The 22,507-nt window shown below is 55.2% G+C and overlaps 8 protein-coding genes across 8 annotated transcripts; 3 read left to right on the top strand and 5 right to left on the bottom strand.

Annotated features, from left to right (window-relative positions):
- Positions 1-160: 160 nt before the first annotated feature.
- On the bottom strand, positions 161-2,048 carry BDP55DRAFT_701489 (S-adenosyl-L-methionine-dependent methyltransferase). Its single transcript, XM_060577924.1, has 2 exons — positions 503-2,048; positions 161-433 (listed from the first exon to the last, which is right to left on the bottom strand). Exons 1-2 carry the CDS (start codon positions 1,889-1,891, stop codon positions 224-226), a joined length of 1,599 nt encoding a protein of 532 aa, XP_060434018.1. The 5' UTR covers positions 1,892-2,048; the 3' UTR covers positions 161-223.
- Positions 2,049-2,290: 242 nt separating this feature from the next.
- On the top strand, positions 2,291-3,959 carry BDP55DRAFT_345260 (pyridoxal-phosphate dependent enzyme). Its single transcript, XM_060566958.1, has one exon. The coding sequence runs from the start codon at positions 2,400-2,402 to the stop codon at positions 3,798-3,800; it is 1,401 nt and encodes a 466-aa protein (XP_060434017.1). The 5' UTR covers positions 2,291-2,399; the 3' UTR covers positions 3,801-3,959.
- Positions 3,960-4,420: 461 nt separating this feature from the next.
- BDP55DRAFT_628007 (transcription elongation factor S-II) lies at positions 4,421-5,494 on the bottom strand (the record flags this gene model as incomplete). The annotated part of the gene is made up of 3 exons (XM_060571838.1): positions 4,421-4,429; positions 4,485-5,237; positions 5,348-5,494. The coding sequence occupies 3 exons, from the start codon at positions 5,492-5,494 to the stop codon at positions 4,421-4,423; spliced, it is 909 nt and encodes a 302-aa protein (XP_060434016.1).
- A 911-nt stretch (positions 5,495-6,405) lies between these two features.
- BDP55DRAFT_544291 (uncharacterized protein) lies at positions 6,406-8,157 on the top strand (the record flags this gene model as incomplete). Its single annotated transcript, XM_060568469.1, has 1 exon — positions 6,406-8,157. The coding sequence occupies one exon, from the start codon at positions 6,406-6,408 to the stop codon at positions 8,155-8,157; it is 1,752 nt and encodes a 583-aa protein (XP_060434015.1).
- Positions 8,158-8,927: 770 nt separating this feature from the next.
- BDP55DRAFT_724879 (uncharacterized protein) lies at positions 8,928-12,186 on the bottom strand (the record flags this gene model as incomplete). Its single annotated transcript, XM_060578946.1, has 4 exons — positions 8,928-8,968; positions 9,027-10,713; positions 10,770-10,848; positions 12,170-12,186. 4 exons carry the CDS (start codon positions 12,184-12,186, stop codon positions 8,928-8,930), a joined length of 1,824 nt encoding a protein of 607 aa, XP_060434014.1.
- A 2,336-nt stretch (positions 12,187-14,522) lies between these two features.
- BDP55DRAFT_345176 (uncharacterized protein) lies at positions 14,523-15,434 on the top strand. The gene has a single exon (XM_060566956.1). It carries the CDS (start codon positions 14,840-14,842, stop codon positions 15,155-15,157), a length of 318 nt encoding a protein of 105 aa, XP_060434013.1. The 5' UTR covers positions 14,523-14,839; the 3' UTR covers positions 15,158-15,434.
- Positions 15,435-16,062: 628 nt separating this feature from the next.
- On the bottom strand, positions 16,063-17,402 carry BDP55DRAFT_602967 (family 45 glycosyl hydrolase; the record flags this gene model as incomplete). The annotated part of the gene is made up of 2 exons (XM_060571067.1): positions 16,063-16,634; positions 16,956-17,402. 2 exons carry the CDS (start codon positions 17,400-17,402, stop codon positions 16,386-16,388), a joined length of 696 nt encoding a protein of 231 aa, XP_060434012.1. The 3' UTR covers positions 16,063-16,385.
- Positions 17,403-18,708: 1,306 nt separating this feature from the next.
- Positions 18,709-21,980, bottom strand: BDP55DRAFT_345149 (heterokaryon incompatibility protein Het-C). Its single transcript, XM_060566954.1, has 5 exons — positions 21,743-21,980; positions 21,117-21,674; positions 20,874-21,053; positions 20,280-20,824; positions 18,709-20,228 (listed from the first exon to the last, which is right to left on the bottom strand). The coding sequence occupies exons 1-5, from the start codon at positions 21,864-21,866 to the stop codon at positions 18,849-18,851; spliced, it is 2,787 nt and encodes a 928-aa protein (XP_060434011.1). The 5' UTR covers positions 21,867-21,980; the 3' UTR covers positions 18,709-18,848.
- Between the last annotated feature and the right edge of the window lie 527 nt (positions 21,981-22,507).

The following is a 22,507-nucleotide window of genomic DNA, read 5'->3' as shown; positions in this document are numbered from 1 at the left end:
CGGGCTCTAGATGGATGGGAGCATGGGCGAAAACTGGATTTGCTGCAATTTCGAGCATGATCGAACAGGAGTAGATCACTGGGATGACAACCCTGTCCCTCTTTGTGTATTCCAACAAAATTAGGAAGACAATCTGAACAAAGTTAAAACAGCAGAATTACGTGCCGTTGCGGAACTTTCCGTGGTCTAAAGGGGTATATGTTCTTTTTCTTTTCTACATTGTTTATACAGTCACCAGCACACTTGCGTTCTGGTAGTAGCTCAGCAGAGGATTCTCCCCGCTGCGCGTTTGGGTGTCCTCGAGGAACGCCCACCTCTGCATGAAGTCACCATGCGACGTCAGCCTCGTAAGCTTGCCCGTGATGGCCTGGTACATGGCCTCCATGGTCTGGAAATCTGTGGGGAACATGATGTCAAAGTAGCCTTGGTGAACCTGGTGCGATTTTCGATTAGCAACGACATTCTTTTGCACACCAATGTCAGAGTGGTTTTGGTAACTCACCAAAGGCGTCGTCACGGGCACCGTCGTGCGCTCGTACCGGGTCTGGACGACAGGGGCGTTGAGACCCGGTATGGCGTCGGGCAGCGAGTGGAAGTCGCTAGTGACGAGGCGGTGACCGGGGAAGTACTTTTCCAGCACGTCGAAGAACTGCATGAGGCGGGTGGGGATGTACTCTGGTTCCGAGAGGTTCGGCATGAGCGGCAAGCGCGACTTGAGGTTGCGGAGGACGCGATTGCCCGGGTAGGGGAGAGGGTAGCGCCCGCCCGTGGCGGCGTGGCGGACGCGGAGGAAGCGGGCGAGGACGGGGTCGAGGTCGGGGGAGTAGAACTCGTAGAGATCGTTGTCTGCGTCGACGAGGACGGAGCCTTGGAGGGGTTCTTCTGTGGCGAGGTCGTAGCGGACGACGTCGTGGGAGAAGTTGTCAAAGACTTCCATGGCGAGGAAGAAGCAGGGGGAAGGGACGCGCTCGGACCAGGAGAAGATGGACTGGTTGATGATTTCGACTTTGGAGGCGTGGCCGCGGGAGTCGGCGGTGGAGAGCAGGTGGTGGCGCTGGAGGGAGGCAAGGGCGGGAGAGATTTCGATGATGCGGTACTGGGTGCGGGCGTAGACCTGGGGGTCGAGGTCGCGGATGTAGTCGAGGATGTTGAGCATGAGCGTGCCGCGGCCGGCGCCCATTTCGTAGATGATGAGGTCGTGGTAGGGGTACGTCGTGAGGCGGTAGTTTGAGACGAGGTAGCGGGCAATGGCCTCGCCGTAGTACGGACGGAAGAGCTCGGTGGGCGTGTGCCAGAGCGGGCGGGCGTCGTTGACGCCCTCCTTGTCGTCGAGATCGTCCTCGAACTCGGTGTAGCGCCGGCCGAGCTCGCGGTAGAAATGCGGCTCGTCGCGGAAGGAGGGGAAGTCGAAGGGCTGGCCGGGGGAGAAGATGACGGCCTGAGTGGAGAAGTAGCCGTAGGCCGGGTTGTAAAGGCTGTCTTCGATGAAGTCGCGGGTGAGCATCTTGGCCTTGCGCGGGCGGGTTGAGCGGGCGGCGAGTTCGCGGGCGTTGAGAGTCGGGTAGGTGTCGAATTCGTCGGCGCGGTCGTTCGGGAAGAGGGAGGTCCTCTGCTGCCATTTTGACTCGTTTCTCTTTTCCTGCTTCTCGGCCGTGGTCTTCACGGCGTAATTTCGCCGTTGTTGAGTTGTCGGCGAGGCATTGGCCGCTCTTGAGGAGGAGGATGCTGGAGCTGTTACGCCGCCGTTGTGGTTATGTTGGACACGAGGCCGTTGGTGGTGATGGCCTAACGCCGGGATGCCGGCGGCGGCGGTTGTACATTGTCGCCGAGATTGGCACGCGGGCCGGCGGAAGAGCTCGCGGAATAGACGGGTGACGGCGGGGGAGTCCATCCCGAGACGAGGTTTCGATGGTCGAGCTGGACGAATACTCGGCAGGGCGAACTGGGGTCGTTGTAGAAAGTCAATAAAACGGTTGCAAATCGCGAATCTTCGGTTTGGCAGAGAGGTTCGAGCATGGCCCGAGCTCCTTTCTACCACGGGGCAGCTGTTAATCCGCCACAGCGCACCTGGCCGTTCAGCTCCACCACCGGGCGTGGTCCCCTGCCCAGGAAGGCCCCGAGACTCGACGCCTAAGCCGCCAGAGGCACAGCGTATGGCCCGAATGTAGAGGTACCGTTGAGGCTGAAAGGCAGGGGTCCAGAAGAGCTAAAATGACATCACCTGAAGTTTAGCGGGCAAATCCCCTGTAGAATATAATGGTGAAATTCATGCGCCATGTTTTTGTTTTCCGATACCGCAAAACACATCTCGTCAAGAGATACACGACGACGACAACAACAAAAAGCGCTCGCGGAAAAAGCGACGCGGACGATGGAGCACGACACATGACACAGACAACATGTCTCTAAGTAATCATCCCAAGGCCTATGGCTCGGTTGCCCTAGCGCTCGCCTTCACGGCCGGCATCCTCGTCACTCTCGGCTTCAAAGACTTTTATCCGGACCTCGAACGCCGGTACCAGCGTCGTCACAACCGCCGCGCGCGCAACACCACCACCACCGGCGGCTCGTCCACGGACCCCTCGCGGCGTAGCAGCCTCTTCTGGGGCCCACCCGTCCAACTCGAAGACCACGAGACCGCTTCCGAGGCCGATGAAGCGGCGGCAGCTCTCCTCACCACCCTCGGAGGGTCCGCCTGGAACCCGCCGCTCATCGCGGACGGCGTGGCGGGCGCCATCGGCAACACGCCCCTCATCAAGATCCGCTCCCTCAGCGAGGCCACGGGGCGCGTCATCCTAGCAAAGGCAGAGTTCCTGAACGCCGCCGGCAACACGCCCAAGGACCGCGTCGCGCTGTCTATGATCGAGGGCGCCGAGGCCGCGGGCCAGCTCGTCCCGGGACGCGGCGACACCATCTACGAAGGCACCGTCGGTAGCACGGGCATCTCCCTGGCGACGCTCGCCCGCGCGAGGGGCTACCGCGCGTACATTTGTATGCCCAACGACATGGCCATGGAAAAGGTCGATTTGCTCCGTCACCTGGGCGCCACCGTCGAGCGCGTGGACCCGGCGCCGATTGCGTCGCCGGAGCACTTTGTCAACCTCGCCCGCCGCCGCGCGCTGGAGCACGCTGCCAAGGCCGGCGACGGCAGCGTCGGGTACTTTGCGGACCAGTTTGAGAACCCGGCCAACTTTGCGGCGCACCTGCACACCACGGGCCCGGAGATCGTGTACCAGACCGGCGGGAAGCTGGATGCCTTCGTGGCCGGCGCGGGGACGGGCGGTACCATTGCCGGCGTGGCCAAGTACCTCAAGGAGGAGGCCAACGTGCCGGGTCTGCAGGTCGTGCTGGCGGACCCCCAGGGCAGCGGGCTTTACAACAAGATCCGGCACGGAGTCATGTACTCGAGCACCGAAAAGGAGGGCACGCGGCGGCGGACGCAGGTCGACACCATTGTAGAGGGTATCGGCATCAACCGCGTCACGGAGAACTTTGAGGCCGGCAGGGAGCTGATTGACGACGCGATCAAGGTCACGGACGAGCAAGCGTGCCGCATGGCGAGGTGGCTAGTGGAGAACGACGGCATTTTCGCCGGCAGCAGCAGCGCGGTCAACTGCGTTGCGGCGGTGGTGGCGGCTTCGAGGCTGCCCGAGGGGAGCCAGGTCGTTACCATCCTGTGTGACTCTGGCACGAGGCATCTGAGCAAGTTTTGGAAGCATGTGGCGGCGATGGGCTTGGAGGAGGATGAACATTCGGTTGACCTGTTCTCGGTTCTCAAGATCGAACCTGCGAAGCAATAATGATATCGACGACTAGTAGATCAACTTCTTCTCCTTACTGCTTCGCCATCCCTTGTGTAGGTCATAGACGGCCGCAATTCTACCACCATGTTTCGCTGCGACACTATCAACTACATTCAAGCCCCTTCTGCTCTTCCCACACAACCCTTAGCAGCGGCGGCGATGAGCACGCGCATCCGAAACTAGGAACGTAGCGTTATCACACAGACAGCGCGTCAAGTGGATATGGTACGGACTCAAGACAATGTAATGATGAGCTAATGCCAGGTAGGCAATTTGCAAGATCTCGATTACTTCTGAGCCTCAACCTTACTCAGGCTACTTGGCTATGGATTTATCGAGCACCCCATCTAGAATGTATCCTCGCTCTGCGTGAAACCGATTGTCGAGAAGCACATATGCGTCTGATGCCCGAAGCATTTTATGTTCATGGGCGGAAAGAACCAAAAAAAAAGGAAAAAAAAACGGAGGACCTTTCCTCTTCCCCAACTCCATACCAACCAAGCCCGCACTCCCGAGTGCCAAATGCAGGACCATGTTCCCGTGCTTCAATAACGGGGTATAAGTGAAAATCACGCCGTCAATTGAAAAAATCGAAACTTCCTCTCCAAATTGTACGCTCAAGAGAACTGAGAAATCGTTAGCACAGTCGGCACAAAAAGGACGAGAAGATGGCCAACAAACCTTCCAGCGGTTACCGCAGACGGTACACTCGCAGAATGTCGTCATCGGTTCATCAGCACTGCGAGTCTGCGCTTGACTGTAGCTGACTTTCTTCTGGCCACACTTGCCGCACTTAAGAGCATCACTGATACTCTTCTCGGCCATGGGAACCTGGGCCTTCTTCATGTTCTCCTGCTGCAGAGCATCCTCCTTCTTTCTCTGCTCTTCCGACTTGAGCTCCTCGTGGGTCATGACAACGAATCGAGCAGGAGTGATCTTGCCTTCCATGACATTGACGCCAAGCTGGCGGTTGCTCTTGACCTTGAGGTTGCTAAACAGGGAGCGCAGCTTCTCACGGTACTCCTTGGTGACACCCTTGAAGTGGCTGTGAGCAGCGAGCTCAACGTCGATAGCCTTGTTGAGAACGTCGTTGACGGAAGCAGTGGATCGGTATGCGAGGCCATTGTAGAGGAGTTCGATGCAGGAATCGCGAACAGTGTCATGGGTGCGCTTCACGTCAGCGCCATCGGCTTTCGCGCGACGAGCTTCGGTGTTGCCCTTGAAGGGTTGGTTCAGCGCAGATGACGAGGACGGCTTCGGGGCGGGGGCCTGGGTCGGCGACGGAGCAGCCGGAGAAGAGCCCTTCTTGATCTTGCCTTGCTTCTCGGCTTCGACCAGCTTCTTCCACTTGTGGACGAGCTCAGTAGCAGCGCGTGCGATTTCCTTATTCGAGTTCTGGCGAAGCTTGCCGACGAAGACACCCGCTCTGCTAGACTGGTCAAGTACAAACGAGGTCAGCTTCGCTTCGTCGCAAAAGCAAACGAGGGCGAGACTTCATGTCAAGGCCATGCAGAACGACTAAAGCAGTACAATTCGCTACGTACCCGAAGCATCTCTTCCGTAGGGGCAGCTTCCTTCTTGAGGCGTTCGAGGAGAGACAGAGCGGTCGCAGGAGGCTCGTTGGCCTGTACGACCTTGTTGAGCTGCTTGATGCAGGACTCAAGCTCGCGTTGATCCATTCCAGTCGACATCGTGGACGATTTGTGCGCAAGTGAATAGCGATGAGTGATTTTCCGGCGCGCGCGACGCGATGCTCGATTTGCAGATGTTGGAGGAGTTGTATGGGCGTTGGAAGAAGGCCAGGTTAGACAGAGGTAATGGCCATTTTCCTCAGGTGGGTGGGTAGTGGAATCGCGCCGGAGCCAAGTGGGGCAAATCCTCAGTATCCACTGTCGTGTGTGCAGGTCCCTTTCCTTCCACCCGTCATGCCTTCCTTCCCCCGGAAAGGCGGCATTATGTTTCACCGGGGTCCGTTCCGGCAACAGCGGCGTGGGGTGTTACACCTTCCCGCCCTTCTTATCGCTGGAGGTCCCATGTGACGACAAGGGGAAGCGAAGCTTATCAAATGTCGAGTCACGCTGCCACATGGTCCCTGCTGCTGCCATTTCAGCGGATTCAGCGGAGAAGCTACCCACCTGAAGCTGTCCCCCACGACAGCTGTTGCGCATGCAAGGGGCGGACGCTGGAGCCTATGACGCCAGAGGTCGACATGTTTGGGACGTCTGTAAACCTTCTCTAAACATCAACAAGCCTTGATCGTCCTTTGTCTCTGCCTATTCTTGGCCAACGACCGTTGTACCCGTTTCTGTTACTAGCTCCCGTCGAATGACTCACTAGTACGGTCATAGCATCCGGAATCATCAGTATTGTGCCTTATATCAAGGCAGCTACGACGTCCCAACCCTTGCCATTAACTTCGCCACTCTACGCGCTCGGCGCGTCGCGAGATCATCTACACTCCATCCAACATTATATAATTGGCTTGCCCATGGGTAGAACACCATCTCTTGACACGACACAATACCCTTCCCTGTCCGTTTGAGACTCAGAAAACGATCCTCTCAGCCACGGCCTCGAGGCTTCGCCGATATTGTCAGGCACGATGCCTGTACGTTGTCAACAAGATTTACCCGTCGAGAGTTCTTGGCGCTTGGTAGAAGGCGGCGAAAATGATAGTTTCGACACGTCCATTCTCAACGACCTGGAGGAGGACGATGGCTTTCTAACGGAGCCGTCACAAATTCCGTCGCAGTCATTCAGCATCGGCGGTTCTCAGGAGTCGCACCACAGCGTTCAAGATTTCATGAACAAGGCGGACGATGAGCGAGTTATCCTTCGGTCTCCATTTCAACCCACCGTACGACGAGATCCCAACCGCTCTCCCGAACCGGAGTTCATCATGCCATCCATGCGCTTCAGTTCTACTTCAGGGACTGGAACCAGCCCCCAACACAGTAGCGGTCACTCCTCGCGGACCATACGCCCCGGCGACGTCTCATATCAGCAGCAGGACGTGCGGCGCCGTGCGATACGCCAAGCCAGCAATGGAAGTCCTACTTCTAGAAGAGCAAGGGGTTACTACGATCAACCCGCTGAGCCCAAGACCGTCACGGAGCGCCTGTCAGAATCTCTACCAAGTGCAACCTTCAACATTTTGGCATGGGTTTTCAACGTCATTGGCATGGCCCTTGGCTATGTCCAAAAGCCGTTGGCGCTGTGTCTTGCAGTCTGGCTTTTCTTTGGTGCCTCCATAATGCTTCAAAATATGGTTACCAAGTCACTCACAACGTCCCTCTCGCCGCTCTGTCGCATCCCTGGCGCAGCATATCTGGACCTCCCTTTTTGCCCCTCGTTCACCAGCTCACCAGGCGGAGGCAAGGAGTCAGGATCCGAGTCTGCCAACGTTGAGTTTGACGACCTCATGAACGTTCAGTCACAATTTGAGCAAGTTCTCGAACGCAGTGCCGATGGCGTATCATTACCGATGGAAATGAAGCGTTCTGAGTCTTCGATACGCGATCTACGTACCATGGTTCGGTATTCAGAACTGCCACAGCGGGACGAGCTGGTGTATGAGTTCAACGAGTATATCGATACCGCCCGCTTGACGGCCTCCGACTTACAAAAGTTCAACGTGCATGTGGGATCCGCCGTCGACTCTGTCATCTCGATCAACCGTTGGACGTCTCGCTATCTTGATACGCTCTCTGCATCAGAGACAACAGATGTGGGACTGGTTTCCCAGTGGTCCAGCTGGCTCTTCTACCCCTTTACTCCCACAGTCACGCCTTTCTCCGAACGGACCCTTCTCGACAAATACATCGAGCATACCGCCCTCGTCTCTGACCGTATCTCCTCACTCATAGTAGAAGCGCAAGGAGTTCTGCTTCTACTCACGAAGGCGGAGGAGAACCTTAATCAAATCTACGAAATCGTCACTCGCTCTTCGAATTCGGTCAAATCCCGTCGCGACGAGGTTCTCTGGACATTGTGGACTCTTGTCGGTGCGAATAACAAACGCCTGCACAACCTCAACGCCCAGCTCTCCCTTCTACGCCAGGTGGATAGGCAGCGCGTCACAGCCGTTGCGCAGATATCGGCTCTTATTGTCGATCTTGAAAAGATCCAGGCCGGGCTGGGCGATCTCCGTGACCGCGTTGCCGCTCCCGAGCTCGTGCGTGATTCGACCATTGCAATCCCGTTGACGGTCCACATTGAGACCATCGACCGTGGAGTCGAACGGCTGGAAGATGCTCGTCAGCGGATTCGCGCAGCCGAGAACGACCGCATCCGTGAAGCGCTGGCCAGAGGTGGCACGAAGGAAGACGAAAAGCTCATTGAGGGACGGTCATGATGAGAGGAGAACTAGACAATTCAACATGGCAGCAGATGGAACTGCCAAGACATGAAGAGTGGATGAAAGTTAAGATTTCGGGTGTTTATAATGCATAACTGGAAGTGCTTGAGACGATCAATTAGTTCGGCTTGGCGAAACAAATGGGATGAAAGCTGGCATATACCATGATTCGGATGAAACGACAATAGCGAAAATACCACGTGTGGAGAAGTCTTGTATCTTGTAGGACAAACTGAACAGAAATCAAGTCCGACTTGGATACCTCATGTCACACTCGGGAGATACGCTGTAACAAGTTTCTCTTTTGCACCATGATAGGTCTCAAGTTTTGATCTCATTGTCCGCTTTGTCTGGCTGACGCAAGTCTACCTGATTTGAGCAGTACACAGCTACCGTCGCCGATTTCTACGGGACCTTTCCAATTCATACCCTCCTCCAAATCGCCGTTGATGCTTAACCGTGCCGATAGGGTATATCCAGTCCAAAAGCTTGGGCTATTTACAGCAGCCCAAGAGAAACGTTCCTTGCCAAAATGTAGCAGTCCGAGGGCAATTCCGAGCCCACCGAGTCTATCGTCGTGATTGTGAAGTGAAAGTCTCCTCACCACCTTCTTGAGAGGTGGATACCAGGGAGTGTCGTAGATATGCATCATAATGTTCCCTTGCTTGCCTTTCAAAAATTTCAAAGGCAGTCCTACTGCCTGATCCAAAACGCCTTTGCACCATGCGACTCCGAATTTGATGACATGCTTCCAGTGCATGCAACTTTCATGAAAATCCTGGGAAAACCTTGACAACATAACGTTTCCCTAGAGCTGTGGTCAGAACATATTGTCGGTGTCGGGTTCGCATGGAATTTGTACTTACACGCTGGATTACGACCATCTGGATCGTCAAAGGGTGTACCGGCAAGCGCTCTCATTCGTGCTCTTGCCAACTGAGATGGGCTCTTGCGTCCTTCAGGCCGTGGATGGCTCTGATGTGAGTCTGATCCAGGCATCTGAAGCCGCAATCCACCTGCTTTCCGGCGTTTGTTTTGGTGAGTAGCCGGGGCTGCGGCAGCTTGTCTGGGCGGCTGAGGTTGCGGATGTGGTGGTTCTTGACGTTCGGATTGGCTTGAGGGTTGGTCCGAATCTTCTTGCTCCTCTTGGGTCGGTTCGAGGGCACGTTGTGCAGTTGACAGGGGTGCAGCCTCGAGATCCACAGAAGTATCGACATTTGCTGATTCCTGGACCGTTCTTGGGGACTTGGAAGTCAGAACGGGCGTCATGGGCGTTTCCGTCGGGGATGATGCCGCTTTGTCCGTGCCGAATAGCCGCTTGCCCCAACGCTTGCTTTTCACCTCCCCCTCTTCGTCGTCTGACTCGTCAAATACTACCCGTTCCCTCAGTCGTCGAATGGCCCGCTCGCGGCGAACCATGCCGTTCGTGATCTTAGGACAGTAGTTCGGTGGAAGCATGTTCCTCTTGCAGATCGGGCACAGTGAGCTGTTGAGACTCAGGAACTCGTCGATGCACTCGGGATGAAAGATGTGACCGCAAGGTAGTTCGCGAATAACAGAGTCCCGGTCCACGTAGTTCTCCAAGCAGATGTGGCACTGGGGCTGATAGTTCGTAGCGACGGTGCTTTTCGAGCTGTTGACGCTAGCTCTTCGGGCCCTCGATCTCGGGCCGGCGTATTCGGATGTTGTTCGCTGGTCATTCCGCATGCTTCGCGGTGACCTTACAGATTTGGGTGGCCTTGTTGTAGAAGGTGTGCTGATCATTTCCGGCTGGAAACTATACGTGAAAAGCGGGAAGTCCTTGACGTGATCGACGGGCACGGTTACTCGTTTGATTCCCATCGCTTCCAGGTCAACTTCCCCGCTGAGTACCCTCCTTCGTAATGAGATTCTCCGTCTTCTTTGTACTAGGTGCATCGTGAGTGATAGACAGGCGATGATGAAAATTACGACGCCAACAACCGTGAGAATCCATGTCCACATGGCAGGGACACTGTCGCGGTCCTTAATGGTTAGCTCCGTCCATATACGGACATAGTCGTTATCGTGAGGGTCGTAGATCTCCTGGATTTCCTCTCCATAGGGAATTTCGGAAATGTTCCCAGAATAGAGGCTAAGCTGCTTCATAAATTTGGTGCCTTCGGCTCCCGGCACGGCGAAAATTGGAAACCGGTTCTGGGTGCGCCATGCATCGCCATCTTCAAGGTCCCATATCGGTGAGTCGGCGCCCTGGGGTTCATTCGTCGAATTATTAGGCCGGTAAAAGATAAAAGCGCGAATAGGATCGAGTCGTGCGGATGCAAGATAGGCCTTGGTACAGGTCGCATTAAACCATGGCGCAATCGCAATTAAGTTGTAGTTGGTGGGAGGAAGTTCTGCCTGTGTAGTGGCATTTCGGGGGATTATGTCGTACTGCTGCTCGAAACATGGGTTTGTGACGCTCAGGTCGGGAACGTATAGCAGGCCTCGAATGATGCCATCCTGCGTTTCGGTGTTTGTCGTACTAAGCGTAGTGAGGTTTGCTGTGATGGTGTCCTGGTAGGCTACCTTGCTCTATGCACATGGTTTAGAGGAAGACTTGAAGTAAGAACGGTAGCGACTAGACATACCGACAGGGAGGTGATGTTTTTGATGAGCGTCGAGGGGACGGTATTTGCGCCCGACCAAACGGGGTTACTGAACAGCAGACTGTGCAAAGGTTAGCTGGTGGTTGAAGATACGCAAGGTCGTGGTTGGGGAAATGCGGGTGGTGAGGCATTCGCGCCGAGGTCTGCCCACAGAGGCGCTGCGAAACAGTGACGCGGGTCAAGGCAGCTGCAGCGTGGTGCGACGAGATGGTGAGGGAGTCAACGGGAAAGCAGCAGAGAAGCGTGCGCATCAATGAGGAATACGGGGACGATGGCATCGAAAGCAGCGGGCATCTAAGAGAAGTTTTGCTGAGACATACACGACATTTCGAATCTGTTCGAGAGCTGTGAGACGTCAGTGAGTTGTGCCAAGACCGGGGGATTTTGGCACCTCTTGGCCGGCGCAAAAAAGGGAGAGCACGGCAGACGTTCATCTGCTTACTATGGGCAAGATAACCAAACGCATGATTTTTCTATTGTGTGTGTTGTGCTGGAAATGGAAAGGGTATACAACGACTTACACATGCTTCCCTCACATGTTCAACGAACGGGTTGAGGGTATTGAAACCATCAACCTGGTGTGAGTAAATCGCGGGTGGCTGCTCGGGAAGTGGAATCAACACCAGCTTTCAGGTGGGATAGCCAACGAACGAACGAGGCGGAAACGGCCGGGAAATTGGGGTCGTCGGGGACTTGGTCAAATGATTTCAAGGCCGATTCGGTCTGAGGTTGTCGAACGGGAAGTAGTAGTGTGTGGCAAGTCGGTTCAAGGCGAAGCTTACGATTTGAAACCTCCAGATCAAGGTCGAGTCGCGATCCGAGTCGAAGAGGATGAAATTGGTGAAATGGCAGGCAGAAGACGACCAAAAGGCGAGCTGAGGAAGAAACGATTGAATGGGAGGTCAGCGAGCTGGGGCAGGCGCGATTTTCAATGCCAAGCGGGGTTCAGGTCAGGTCGTTCCCAGTGCGCTTGCTGCAGGTGCGCTCTGTATTCGTACACACTGATCAGGTCAAAGGGAAAGCAAGGTCAGGTCTAGGTCCAGGTTCGGGTTCCAGGACGGGGGGTGAGAGTTGAGAGTGGGAATCGGGTGTGTACTGTGAAGTATGTGTGAGTGTGTGTGTGGTGGTGGTGTTGGGGGAGTTTGGGGAGAGAAGGGTGGTGGCCGGGTGGCATGGCATGGAGGATGACTTTGAACGACCGGGCACTGAGGTGAGGTGGACGACCAAATGGCTGGAGCATGGGGCAGGAGGTACGAAAGTACTCCGTACATGAGTGACGAGCACGGGCGAGGTATCCGCAGCCAAATTGTAGGTATCGGATCATCAGCAGTCTGGAGCGTCGGGCACTAAGAAGCAACCCGCAAGGTACTTTTTGTTCATACCTGACCTTGCCGGACATGGTATGTAAAGTAGGGGCGAGGGAACTGATGCACAGCCTCCCTGCCCTGTCCTCACACTTGCACTTGTCCTCGTCCTCGTTGTCGCTACCCGCCTGTCCCAGAGGAGGAAGAGCAGGTACTGCTGAAGTACCTTGGCTGTTAAGCTGCTGGGCCTTCCCACTGCCCTTGGCCACCGCACACCGTTAATTAGCTACCTGCCTAGTGGTTACCGCTGGTGTTCCGGCTGGCGTTTACATCCTACAATACGCGGGCTCTTCTGCCTTGTTGATTTCGAACAAGAGAAGAGTGTTACATGATGTACTTAACAACGACCTGTCAGGAGTGGACTGTGTACCAATCAGTTACCTGGACAGCAGATTGTGCACACCAGTCGAATGGAGAGCGTTCCAGGTTGAATACGGCGCAAGTGCAGTAACGGAGTCAAGACTGTCGTGGGACTCTCATGATGCGCGGATGGAATTGGACGCAAAGATGCAGCCAGAAGTTGATACGCAAGTACGGCACCCTACGGCACCCTAGGTACCTTACGGGTAGGCTGGCAGAGATGGTGGAGTGGATCGCGATGGAGACTGTTGAAAGTTCCCCGGTAGCCAGTCAGGATTCAGGAGGCCGTCGACCACACCTCACTACTTTGTACTCACGCTCCAGAGCCAAAGAGCGAGCACAACTATACAACAACCCAAGCTGGACGAGGCAAAGAGAAACACGACGGACCATTCGGAAGTAAGGGAATCGGGAGGGAAGAGATGTACCGGCGAGTACCTGCCGATGTACCTCGACTGCCTTACACTCACCTTAACACCTTACATAAGGTGATGGAAGGAAGGTTCTTCCCAATTGCTGTTTGTTCCTTCCCTTCCGACTCTGACTCCAGACGGTAGGTACCCCAGAGTCATTCGTGCCTGCCTGGAAACCTGGATACAGATCGTTCCTGACTTCTCATTGACGGCTCACGGGAGCTTCTCACCTCAGCCAACGCCCCGCACAACCTGAAATCACTTCACCTGCGCGTGTCTTGAGTCCGGGCATGTACCAATCACCAAATGCATCATCCCAGTGCATTCGAGCCGAAGAGCCGAACTCTTAGCACGACACGACACACCCACTAGAAACCACAAACTCCCAAGCAACTATTACGGGATGCCGGCGGGCAGACAAAACCAACAACAATTCCAACCACCAAAGCGGCTATTGTCTATACTTGGCTCCAAGTAGTCCCAGAGAATCAAGACCCTGTACCTGCAGCCCTGCATCTGCTTGCCCAACTATGTACGGATGCTATTCGACGTTGGTACGCATACAGAAAGAGAATGGACAAACCACAGCCGTTTCCATCTGCAAATCAATCATTCTGTTGCCGTTCTTGCCGTCCGTGTCGGTCACCGCATGCCACAAACAATCAAAGGAAAAAGTAAAACAGTCTCATTACATGTCCCCCGCCGTGCCGTGTTAGCCTGCACATCACACGGCTACGGATACACGGCATCCCCAGCCCAATGCTTCGACTGACGCCCATCGGATCGCATGTCATCATGGCTAAGCTTTCTTGTTACCTCGATTCCCTCCAAAGCTTGTCTGATCTTTCAACGACCTACCCAGTTCCCCCGTGCCGGCTCCCGCTTCCCACCCTCGCCGGATCAGCAAGTCATTATGGCACCCGCTTTCCCTCTGCGTTTCTCTCACGAGCTATGAAACCTCATAGGCTACCCTGGCTACGTTCCACATTGATAGCCCCAGGAGAATGGTCTTCCTAGTCTTCTCATCCGGGGAACGATTCGTGGCCTCCTTCTGATTCATTCCCGCTAAAATACCAAGCTAACACTGTGTGTCTTAGCGTGAGAGTCGCCAACTGCTCTGGGCGTTGCCGCCGCCGCCGCCTTCGGATACGGACACCAGCATCTCTCCGTTCAGTTTGACCAACAGAGTTGTCAAATCTTCTTCTCTGGTCCATCGTCCGCAACGGCGGTACTGCGATGCCCGATCTGATTACGACCAGTCGGCGAAGTTTGCCTCCTAGCCTCGTCGCATCGCAGTCTCTCCCACCTCCCCCTTTTCCCCTTGAGATTTTGAGTTTCTCCCACCACACGGGCCCGGTCTCCAGTCATGGGCAAGTTGTGCCGACAATTCCAGACGTTTTGCTCCAGCCGATGTGCATGACAGCTCGAACACGCCCGCCCGGGCGTTCTCGGCATTCATTCACTCGGGTCTCCCGGTTTGACGGCACCTTTCGCGTGGCTCTCTATCCGTACTACCGATACGATTGACGGTCGCCATACATGTATAGCGCTTTGCACATTATAACTCCTGCCCGACTTGCGTCTCAAGGAGTAATTTTTTCAAAGCCACGGGATTGGTAACTTCTTGGACCAAACATGGGCGGCTTCGCATCACTGCATTACTGCTTCAAGGCACAGCATAGGATCGTACCATTTGCGCAAGTAGCCCAACGCCAAATTGTTAGTCTGCGGCTCAAATCGACCGCTTTGCCAAACAGCACCGCTGCAAGACGCTCGATTGCATATCGTTGCCAATAGCCTGGACGCGCACTCTCAGACCGCCCCCTTGGCGCTCGACAATCGGAAGCGCACATTGCGTGGCCTGCGTGCTGTTATCCTCCACAAGGGCCAGTGCCTTTCCCTGCACCAAATCAGGATGGATACCGGCACCAACATCGACAGTCGGGATCCTACGATGTCTCTCCCGCTGCAAGTCAATCAGCGCGAAAAGCTTCTAGCGACCAGACCCTCCCTTCTAGTCCCGATTACTCGACCTCCGCCCGTTCTTGGCATCCCGACTTCATACCTCATCACGTTTGCTATCCCTTCAGATGGCAACAAGCCTCACAGAGGTACCACGTCTGCAATGGACTTGCTGGCAAATTCGAAATTATATGCCATGCCATTTGATTTTTCTTACATTCCCACTTGTCGCGATACTACTCTGCAAACTTCCTCCGGCGTCCGGACTTAGGCACCCTGAAGCGAAGGTACATGGAGAGTACCAGCGCTAGGTTCCCCTCACAAACGTGGGTGCCCAAGCAGACGTCATTGAAACATTGGCTACTCCCTGGGTCAGATCCACTGGGACAGGGGCCATCTCCCACACCTACGGTTGGCAATTTTACTGCTCTACCCTTGCCAATAGAGAACACATTTTCCGGCGAAACTGATCTGGTCTCGTCCGGAATGTTGCATGCTTCACCAATCCGAAAAATCAATTCTTGAACAATTACCCTGACTACTTCCATGTTAGCCGAAGGTGCCGGACAGCCGGCCTTGGTTTCCCCAGCGCCGTTCTCGGCAATCTGGAGGCTCCCGGCCGCGGCGGTCTGGCACCGTTCTGCTGTCTCAACCGGCAAAAAAAGCCGATCGACCCTCTACGTCACGTACTGATCTGTCGCTTGATTCGTCAAAGCATCTAGGCTGGCTGCGACACTGATACGCCCGAGAACAATGGCAACGCCAAAGGAATCTTTTGACGGGCTGCCACTGAACCCTGCCTTTGACCGCGCGTCTTCTGCACAATGTTGGCAGATTCCACGATACAGCAGGTGTTCGCCTTTTGTGGCTGTGTCAAGATTCCTGAGGGTTCCTGGGCAACATTGAATTTTCAGGTGAAGATCTTGGCTCTGGCTTGGCTTCTTAGATTCCGTACTGTTGTGGCCTCAAAAGCACCTAGGGACGGTACCCGTTACCTGCCCAGAACACAGCCACGCAGCACAGCCAAACTTGACAGCATCGTTCATTTCAGGATGCAACTAGATGATGGCCGGCTAGAGGAGTGTGCTTTGAGTATGTCGTGAGATTCATACATCTGGTTAGCTACTCCGTAGGCTAAGAGAGATCAATGGCTGGAGGGGCAAATCTGCTCGCTTGATCACCACCACCAACATGGAGCGGGTTCTCTTGGATGGGCCGCTCTTTAACCCCTTCATGAACTGGACTTCTTGGCTCAGTTTCCAAGGCGAAGCTCGCTACGAAGGCTCTCTCGTTCTATATCAGTCACAGCTCTTGGCATTTGATTCCAGATGGCCCAACGACCGGCACACTACGAACGTCGGTTACTTTACGTAAGGTGGTCCAAGACCATTCTAGGGAGATGCCAGAGTTTTCGGAGCAAATCATAGTCAACTCCAGCGCGCTGAAACTTGAGATTTATAAGGGGAAAAAAATTCCCCCGGGAGCGGATTAAAAGCCCATCACTGGCGCCTACAGCCACTCTTATTGATGATCTCAGCCGGGCAAGTCACCTGACGGAAGGAGACGCTCGGATTATCGGCACCTTGGAACCAGTCGAAGCGCCAGTAGCACCCGGCCTTGAGCTTCGCCGGGAAGCCGTCACACTCGGCCCTGGAGCTGACACCGCCGTACCGCTGGCCCCACCCGTTGGCCGGCGCTCCGTACTGATCCGTGCAGGCGTTGAACTGGCCCACGCCGCCGCCGGGGATCTGTTGGCACGACATGTTAGTATGGGATTTCTTTCTTCGCAAAAATCTTGTTGCTTCCGACGGGGGCCGTTCTGATGGTCTCTCTGCCGCCATGACGGAGCTTGGTCTCATATAACGGCTTCCCTCCTGTAAGTTCGTCTCCGTTTTGGAAATCGTCACTTCGTCAGGAGCGTCGACGTCCTTTCAGTCCCCCACTTGCATATCCGACAGTTCCCAGGAGATTGTTATAATCCGCAACAGGACGAGGGCAAAGGGTATCTATCACAAAAACCAGAAAACAGGAAACAGAGAAAGAAAAGAAAAAAAGAAAAAAGAACTAACCGCAATATCAAAGTGATTCTGCCCCAAATCACCCCCCGTATTCGTAGCCTGCACAACCATCTTCTTCCCCGCCACGGCGCCGCTCGTAAACGTGAGCTCGTAGCACTCGCAGCACCACTGCGCCTCCGTGCCCCCCGTGATGCGCACGGCGGCCCAGCCGTAGCTCAGGTCGTCCGACACGGCCCAGGGCGACTGAGCGCTGCACATGTAGGCGCTGCCGCCCGAGTCGCATCCGCTGCGGGTGGCGCCGCCGTCGGTCAGGGGGTTATCGTTGCGGTCGCAGGTCGTTACGGGGCCGGTGGCCAGGGAAGCTTTGCCTGGCCAGGCGCAGGAGGGTTTGCAGCAGTCCCAGTAGCGGGTTGTGCTGCCTGTAGATTGGCCGTGTGTTGGGAGGGGGAGGAGGAGGATGGGGAGGAGGAGGAGGGGTAGAGGGGAAATGACTTGCATTTTGGGAGGTGTGTCTTTGTTGAGATGTTGTTGATATATTGTTGATGGCTGTATGGCTTCGTCGTGGTATTCTGTGAGATGTGATGAGTTACCTCGGTGATGTAGAATGTTTGGTGTAGGCTTTCTAGTGATTATATAGACCGTTGAACAGTCAAGAGTCGAATGGAGCCGAGGACGGAATATGTCGTATATCACGGATCATAAAGAAATAGGATCATCTGGGTGATGATGGGAAACGTAAGGGCAACAGTTATCTCATTACCTTCCAAAAGCCGGACAACTCATCCGGCCCTTTTCATATCAATCTAAATCCTATCACCTTACGCTCCCTCCTTCTCCCTCGGCGTGATACCTCCGTTTTCTCCATTGAACCCCAAAGTAAATGACAGGGTGAATATTATGTTGGGGGGGGGGGGGGGGGGGCTATTTTACATGTCATTACCCAACTTTACCCGTACCAAGAAAACTACAACGATAATCCCCCCCCTTCTCTGCCGTCCCGTCCCCCCTCATGTTCCATGAAAGAAAAGACCGCAGTAGTATAGCGTGGGATTTGGCCTCGATGAACCTCCTCCTTTGATCACTGAACCGTTCATCCCAGCTAATTCACTGTCAATACTAACACGCGTGTAACTTGGCCGGAGGAAAAGGATTTCAACCCCCCCCCCCCCCAATCTACCAGAAACAAAAGACCTCCAAAGACACGGTGGAGCGCGAGGGCGCATGAAGAATTGAAATATATAGCAAGACTTGGCTAAAGTCAAAAGGCCAAAAGATACATACATCAATAACCGCCGTGACCAGCCAGCCAGTCTACCTTTACCCCAGAAATTCAACTTCATCACGGGATCGCGGTTCGTATGCCCCAACGTTTCGGCGTCCCGGCCAGAGATTCCCGTGACAGATCGGGCGTTGGCTACCACTCTTCCCCGCAAAAAAATGCCGTTGAACGATGCTGCCGTGCCCGTCTACCTGGACACTAGACAGGGTAATAAGGGTAGCATCCGGAACGTATCTGTCATGTCCTCCATTCTCCATGTGGTAAGAGATCAGTCGGGTCGACTATGCTGTTGCTCGATGGCGCATGATAATACGGTCATCCGGCACTTAATAGCCGTGATTGACGATGGACTGAAAGCTGGACGTCACTCAAGCTGTCAAATCTAGTAGAAGACTGATACCCATGAACCTTGGGGATTAAGAAAATCAATGTAGTCTACATTTTGTGGCTGATCCTCACCATGCAACCTTCACATCACATACATCATCCAACACATTTGAACTCATACGTAGAAGCAAGACTTTTTGTTATTGTTCTTCGTTAAACCTGTATCCGTAGCTTAAACCCCCAAGCTACCCCTGTTCATAAAGCCAGTCGTCATCATCTACCAGAGTACAGCCGGCAGCAATCTTTGCCAAGAATCAAGAGAAACAGCCACAGCGGTCCTACCACCTGCGGTTATTGTTGTTGTTGTCGCCAAATTGCTCAGCGACCTTGCCAATGAAGTCGCCGAAGCCGCCGCCGCCGCCCTCCTCGCGGCGCTCATCGTCGTCGTCACGGCGACGACCATGGTGTTCCTCCTGGCGTCCGTAGCCGCCGCCCTCGTTGTCGTCGCGTCTACCGCCGCCGTAGCCGCCCTCATCGCGACGGCCACCGCCATACCCACCACCACCACCGCCGAAGCCTCCCTCATCTTCGCGGCGACCACCTCCGTAGCCGCCGCCGCCGCCGCCACCATAGCCGCCCTCGTCATGACGACGTCCGCCGCCGCCATAGCTCTGCTCTTGGCGGCCGTAGCTGCTCTCCTCCTCACGACGGCCACCGCCGTAGCCGCCCTCGTTATCATCGCGTCTACCGCCGCCATAGCCGCCGCCGCTGCCGCCGTAGTTGCTCTCCTCTTGACGACGACCGCCGTAGCCGTCGTTCTCGTCACGTCGGCCACCACTGAAGCCAGACTGGGTGTTGCCCTCGTACCGGTGAGTCTCGGTGCGTTGCTCATAGCCACCGCCGTAGGAGGGACGGGACTCGGTGGTCTCCTCGTACTCGCGGCCACTGGTCCGGCGTCCGCCGCCGCCGTCTTCTTGCTCATACTTGCGGTACTCGGTACGGCTGCCGCCACCAGGGTACTGGGTCTCGCTGTACTCGGCCTGACCATACTTGTTTCCGTGGTGACCGTACTCAGTCGTGGTCTGGGTGTAGCCACCATCGTCGTCACGACGGCTGCTATGCTGGGTCTCCGTCTCGTCCTTCTTGAAGACGCCTCCAAGAATGGAACCAATGAGACCACCGGCGCCGCCGCCACCACCACCACCGCTCTCCTCCTCCTCTTGCTGGTGCTTGTACTTGGGGACCTTAACTCCAGTCTGCTGACCAACGAGATTTGCGATGGCGCCAGACGCGCCCTCGAGAATGGCGCCGGCAGCTTGGTCGGCAACCTTGTCTTCCCAGTTCTTAGGCTCGCCGAACTGCTTGCGCATGTGGAGCTTTCCGCTGCAGCCGTGACCGTGTCCAGTGTCGTGGACACCTTCCTTGTGGTTCTCGCCGCGCTCAACACCCTCGCGGCTCAACTTACGGCGGTAGTCATCCTGCTGGCTTCTGTCCATGTTGTTCCACCACTCCTCAAAGAACTGGAAGATCTGTTGACGGCCCTCACGAGCGCCATCGTCTCCCATGTCACGCTGGGCAGGGTGGTGCAGGACACCAAAGATAATGCGGTTCAAGGTGCGGTTAACATCAACGCTGTCGTTATCGATGGCCTCCATGAGCTGGGGCACAACCCAGTGGAGAGTCTTGGCAGCGCAGCGGCCAGCAACCTCGTTCAGGATCTATTGAAGTGTTAGCCACAACTCTCGCCTGCTTAGTGGTGTATTACTTACGTTGGTGAAGTGGTCCTTGGACAACATGGAGTGGGTGGGGTCGGTGCTGCGGTCATCGTCAAAGACGATGTGCTGCTCCTTCTCACTGCTCTCGATAATCTCGGCGGAACCAGTGCGCAGCTCGTTGCGGATCTGGTTGATGACGGGAAGAATGAAGGGGGCAATGACCGAGAAGACGAATTTGGACAGTTGCTCTTCAAGCTGCTCAAGAATCTTGGGCAGGACGGGAATCTTCTCAATGGCCTCAGAAATGCCCTGCAAAATCTCGTCGTGGAACTCGATGGCAGGCATGATCTGCTTGAAGACATCCTGGATGTATCGGGTGTACTCCTCAGGCTCTCTGGGAGAAACCTGCATGTTCTGGAGCTGCGACGAGGTCGCGTTGCTCTGGAGCTCGTCCACCCGGTTGCTCTGGTGCTTACCGCCAAAGATACCATCGGGAATCATGTCCAGAAGGTTACGCAGAATGCTGGTATCATTGTTCTTGCTCTCCTGGAGAGTACCCTCGAGCTCCTCAATCTCGTTCTGGGTCAACTTATCGGAGACTGGTAACTGTTAGCTGTGATCATGTCGGAGCATCCACAGGGTAGGTACCTTCGCCAGTGACGGAGTGAAGGAAGTCAACACCACCAAAGGTACCCGTGACAATCGGGTAAACATTGCCTCTAGCTCCGTTAAGCTGGATCTGAGTGTCACGGCCGACGTGGGGGAAGATATCGCGCTCGCCAAGCTCAATCAGGGCAAGCTCGCAGTAGTTACTGTGGGCAAAGAAATCTGCATGACACCTCGTAAGCGGGATTCCAAGACTGTTTCAGTCTTCGTGATTGAATAACGTACCCTCCAAGCAGTGCAGACCGGTACCCATTAGGCGCATGGCCTCGTAGAGATCAGCCTCGTTCTTATTGCGGGAGTATCCTCGGGCCAGCTCGATGCAGCGGGCGAACAGGTTGCGAACGTGAGCGGCGGAAGTCATGATTCCAGCTTGCTCGTTCGCAATGTAGTTCTTCATGCCGGACTCGCGGTCAATGCCAAGCTCGACATTTTCGTCGACAGGGGCTCTCAGACGGCGGTCGTACTGGCGGGCATCCTCGTTGTCGGCATAGTTCTTGGGGTTGTCGATGTGGTCCTCGGGGCGGTAGCAGCCAAGGCGATCGGCCGTGACCTCGAACTCCTTGGATCCGTAGCCAAAGGTCAAGAAACCCAAGACACAGAGAAGGAGACGAATGGCCTCGGCGGAGACGGACTTGACGGTTCCGACATCAATGGCTTGAGAGTAATCTCTGAGCCAGTTGCCAAAGTAGACACGGGAAACCATCATCTTGCTGAACTTCTTGCCGCCAATGGCGCGGGCCATGGCGAGGGTAAGGAGGGCATCTTCAATATCGCCGTGGCGCCCTGTGTGACAGGAGAGTTAGAAGACCTGTTCTGCCTGGCAGACGAGGACGGGAAGAAAAGGGACTCACAGTTCTGGCCCTCGACCTTGGAAATGCTGGCAATGTTACCAGCTCCGAAGGCGTAGGTCGGCTGAGCAAGGCAGACCAGCACAAGCAGGCCGACCAGCAGCGGGTAGGACCTGGCGTCGAGCATATTGAGTGACTTGTAACCTCTTGTGATGTGCTCCTCTCTCCTCTTCTGATATTCAGTAGTTTCAATACGCGGTAAGTCTGTAGAGACTGTTTAGTGACTTGATCAAGGTGAAGTGGGGTTTGCACAGAAGCAAAACAAAGTTATGGTGTCGGGAGGGAGGGGGAGGTCATTGAAATAAGGAGAAGGATATGACACAAGCAAGGGGCAGTAAAGAAAAGGAGGGGCTTTGATGAGGGCTGGAGGCGGTGGAGGGGCAACACGACGGCGTAACTGCGTTCTTCCAAGCTTCGGGAGCATGGGGGAGGGGGAGAGACTGGAACAGGAACTGGTTGGAGCTATCAGAAGCCAGGAACATGAGGCGGCTCGAGTGAATAGGAGGGCGCCAACGACAACCTTGGAATGGAGGCCAAGCACAGCACACACTCACCCACGCCTGTGAATGCTGTGCGAATGTCCCATCCAATCTGATCCAGCCCAGTCCAATCCGCCATCTGAGGCTTCATCTTGTCACTGCCCCTCCTTCAAAGTTCACACGTCCCTCCCACCTTGTTCCCGTCCTCTGTTCGCAGCGTGTTTTGCGGTGGTTTGTGGTCCAAGCCCCCCCCAGGTGCCATGGCATCATACTACTGCGCGATAGCTGC

Source organism: Colletotrichum godetiae (assembly GCF_030913485.1).
Source record: "Colletotrichum godetiae strain CBS 193.32 chromosome Unknown BDP55scaffold_6, whole genome shotgun sequence".
Lineage (NCBI taxonomy): Eukaryota > Fungi > Ascomycota > Sordariomycetes > Glomerellales > Glomerellaceae > Colletotrichum > Colletotrichum godetiae.
Note: the sequence above shows the minus strand (reverse complement) of the source record. Positions and strands in the feature narration are given on the sequence as shown.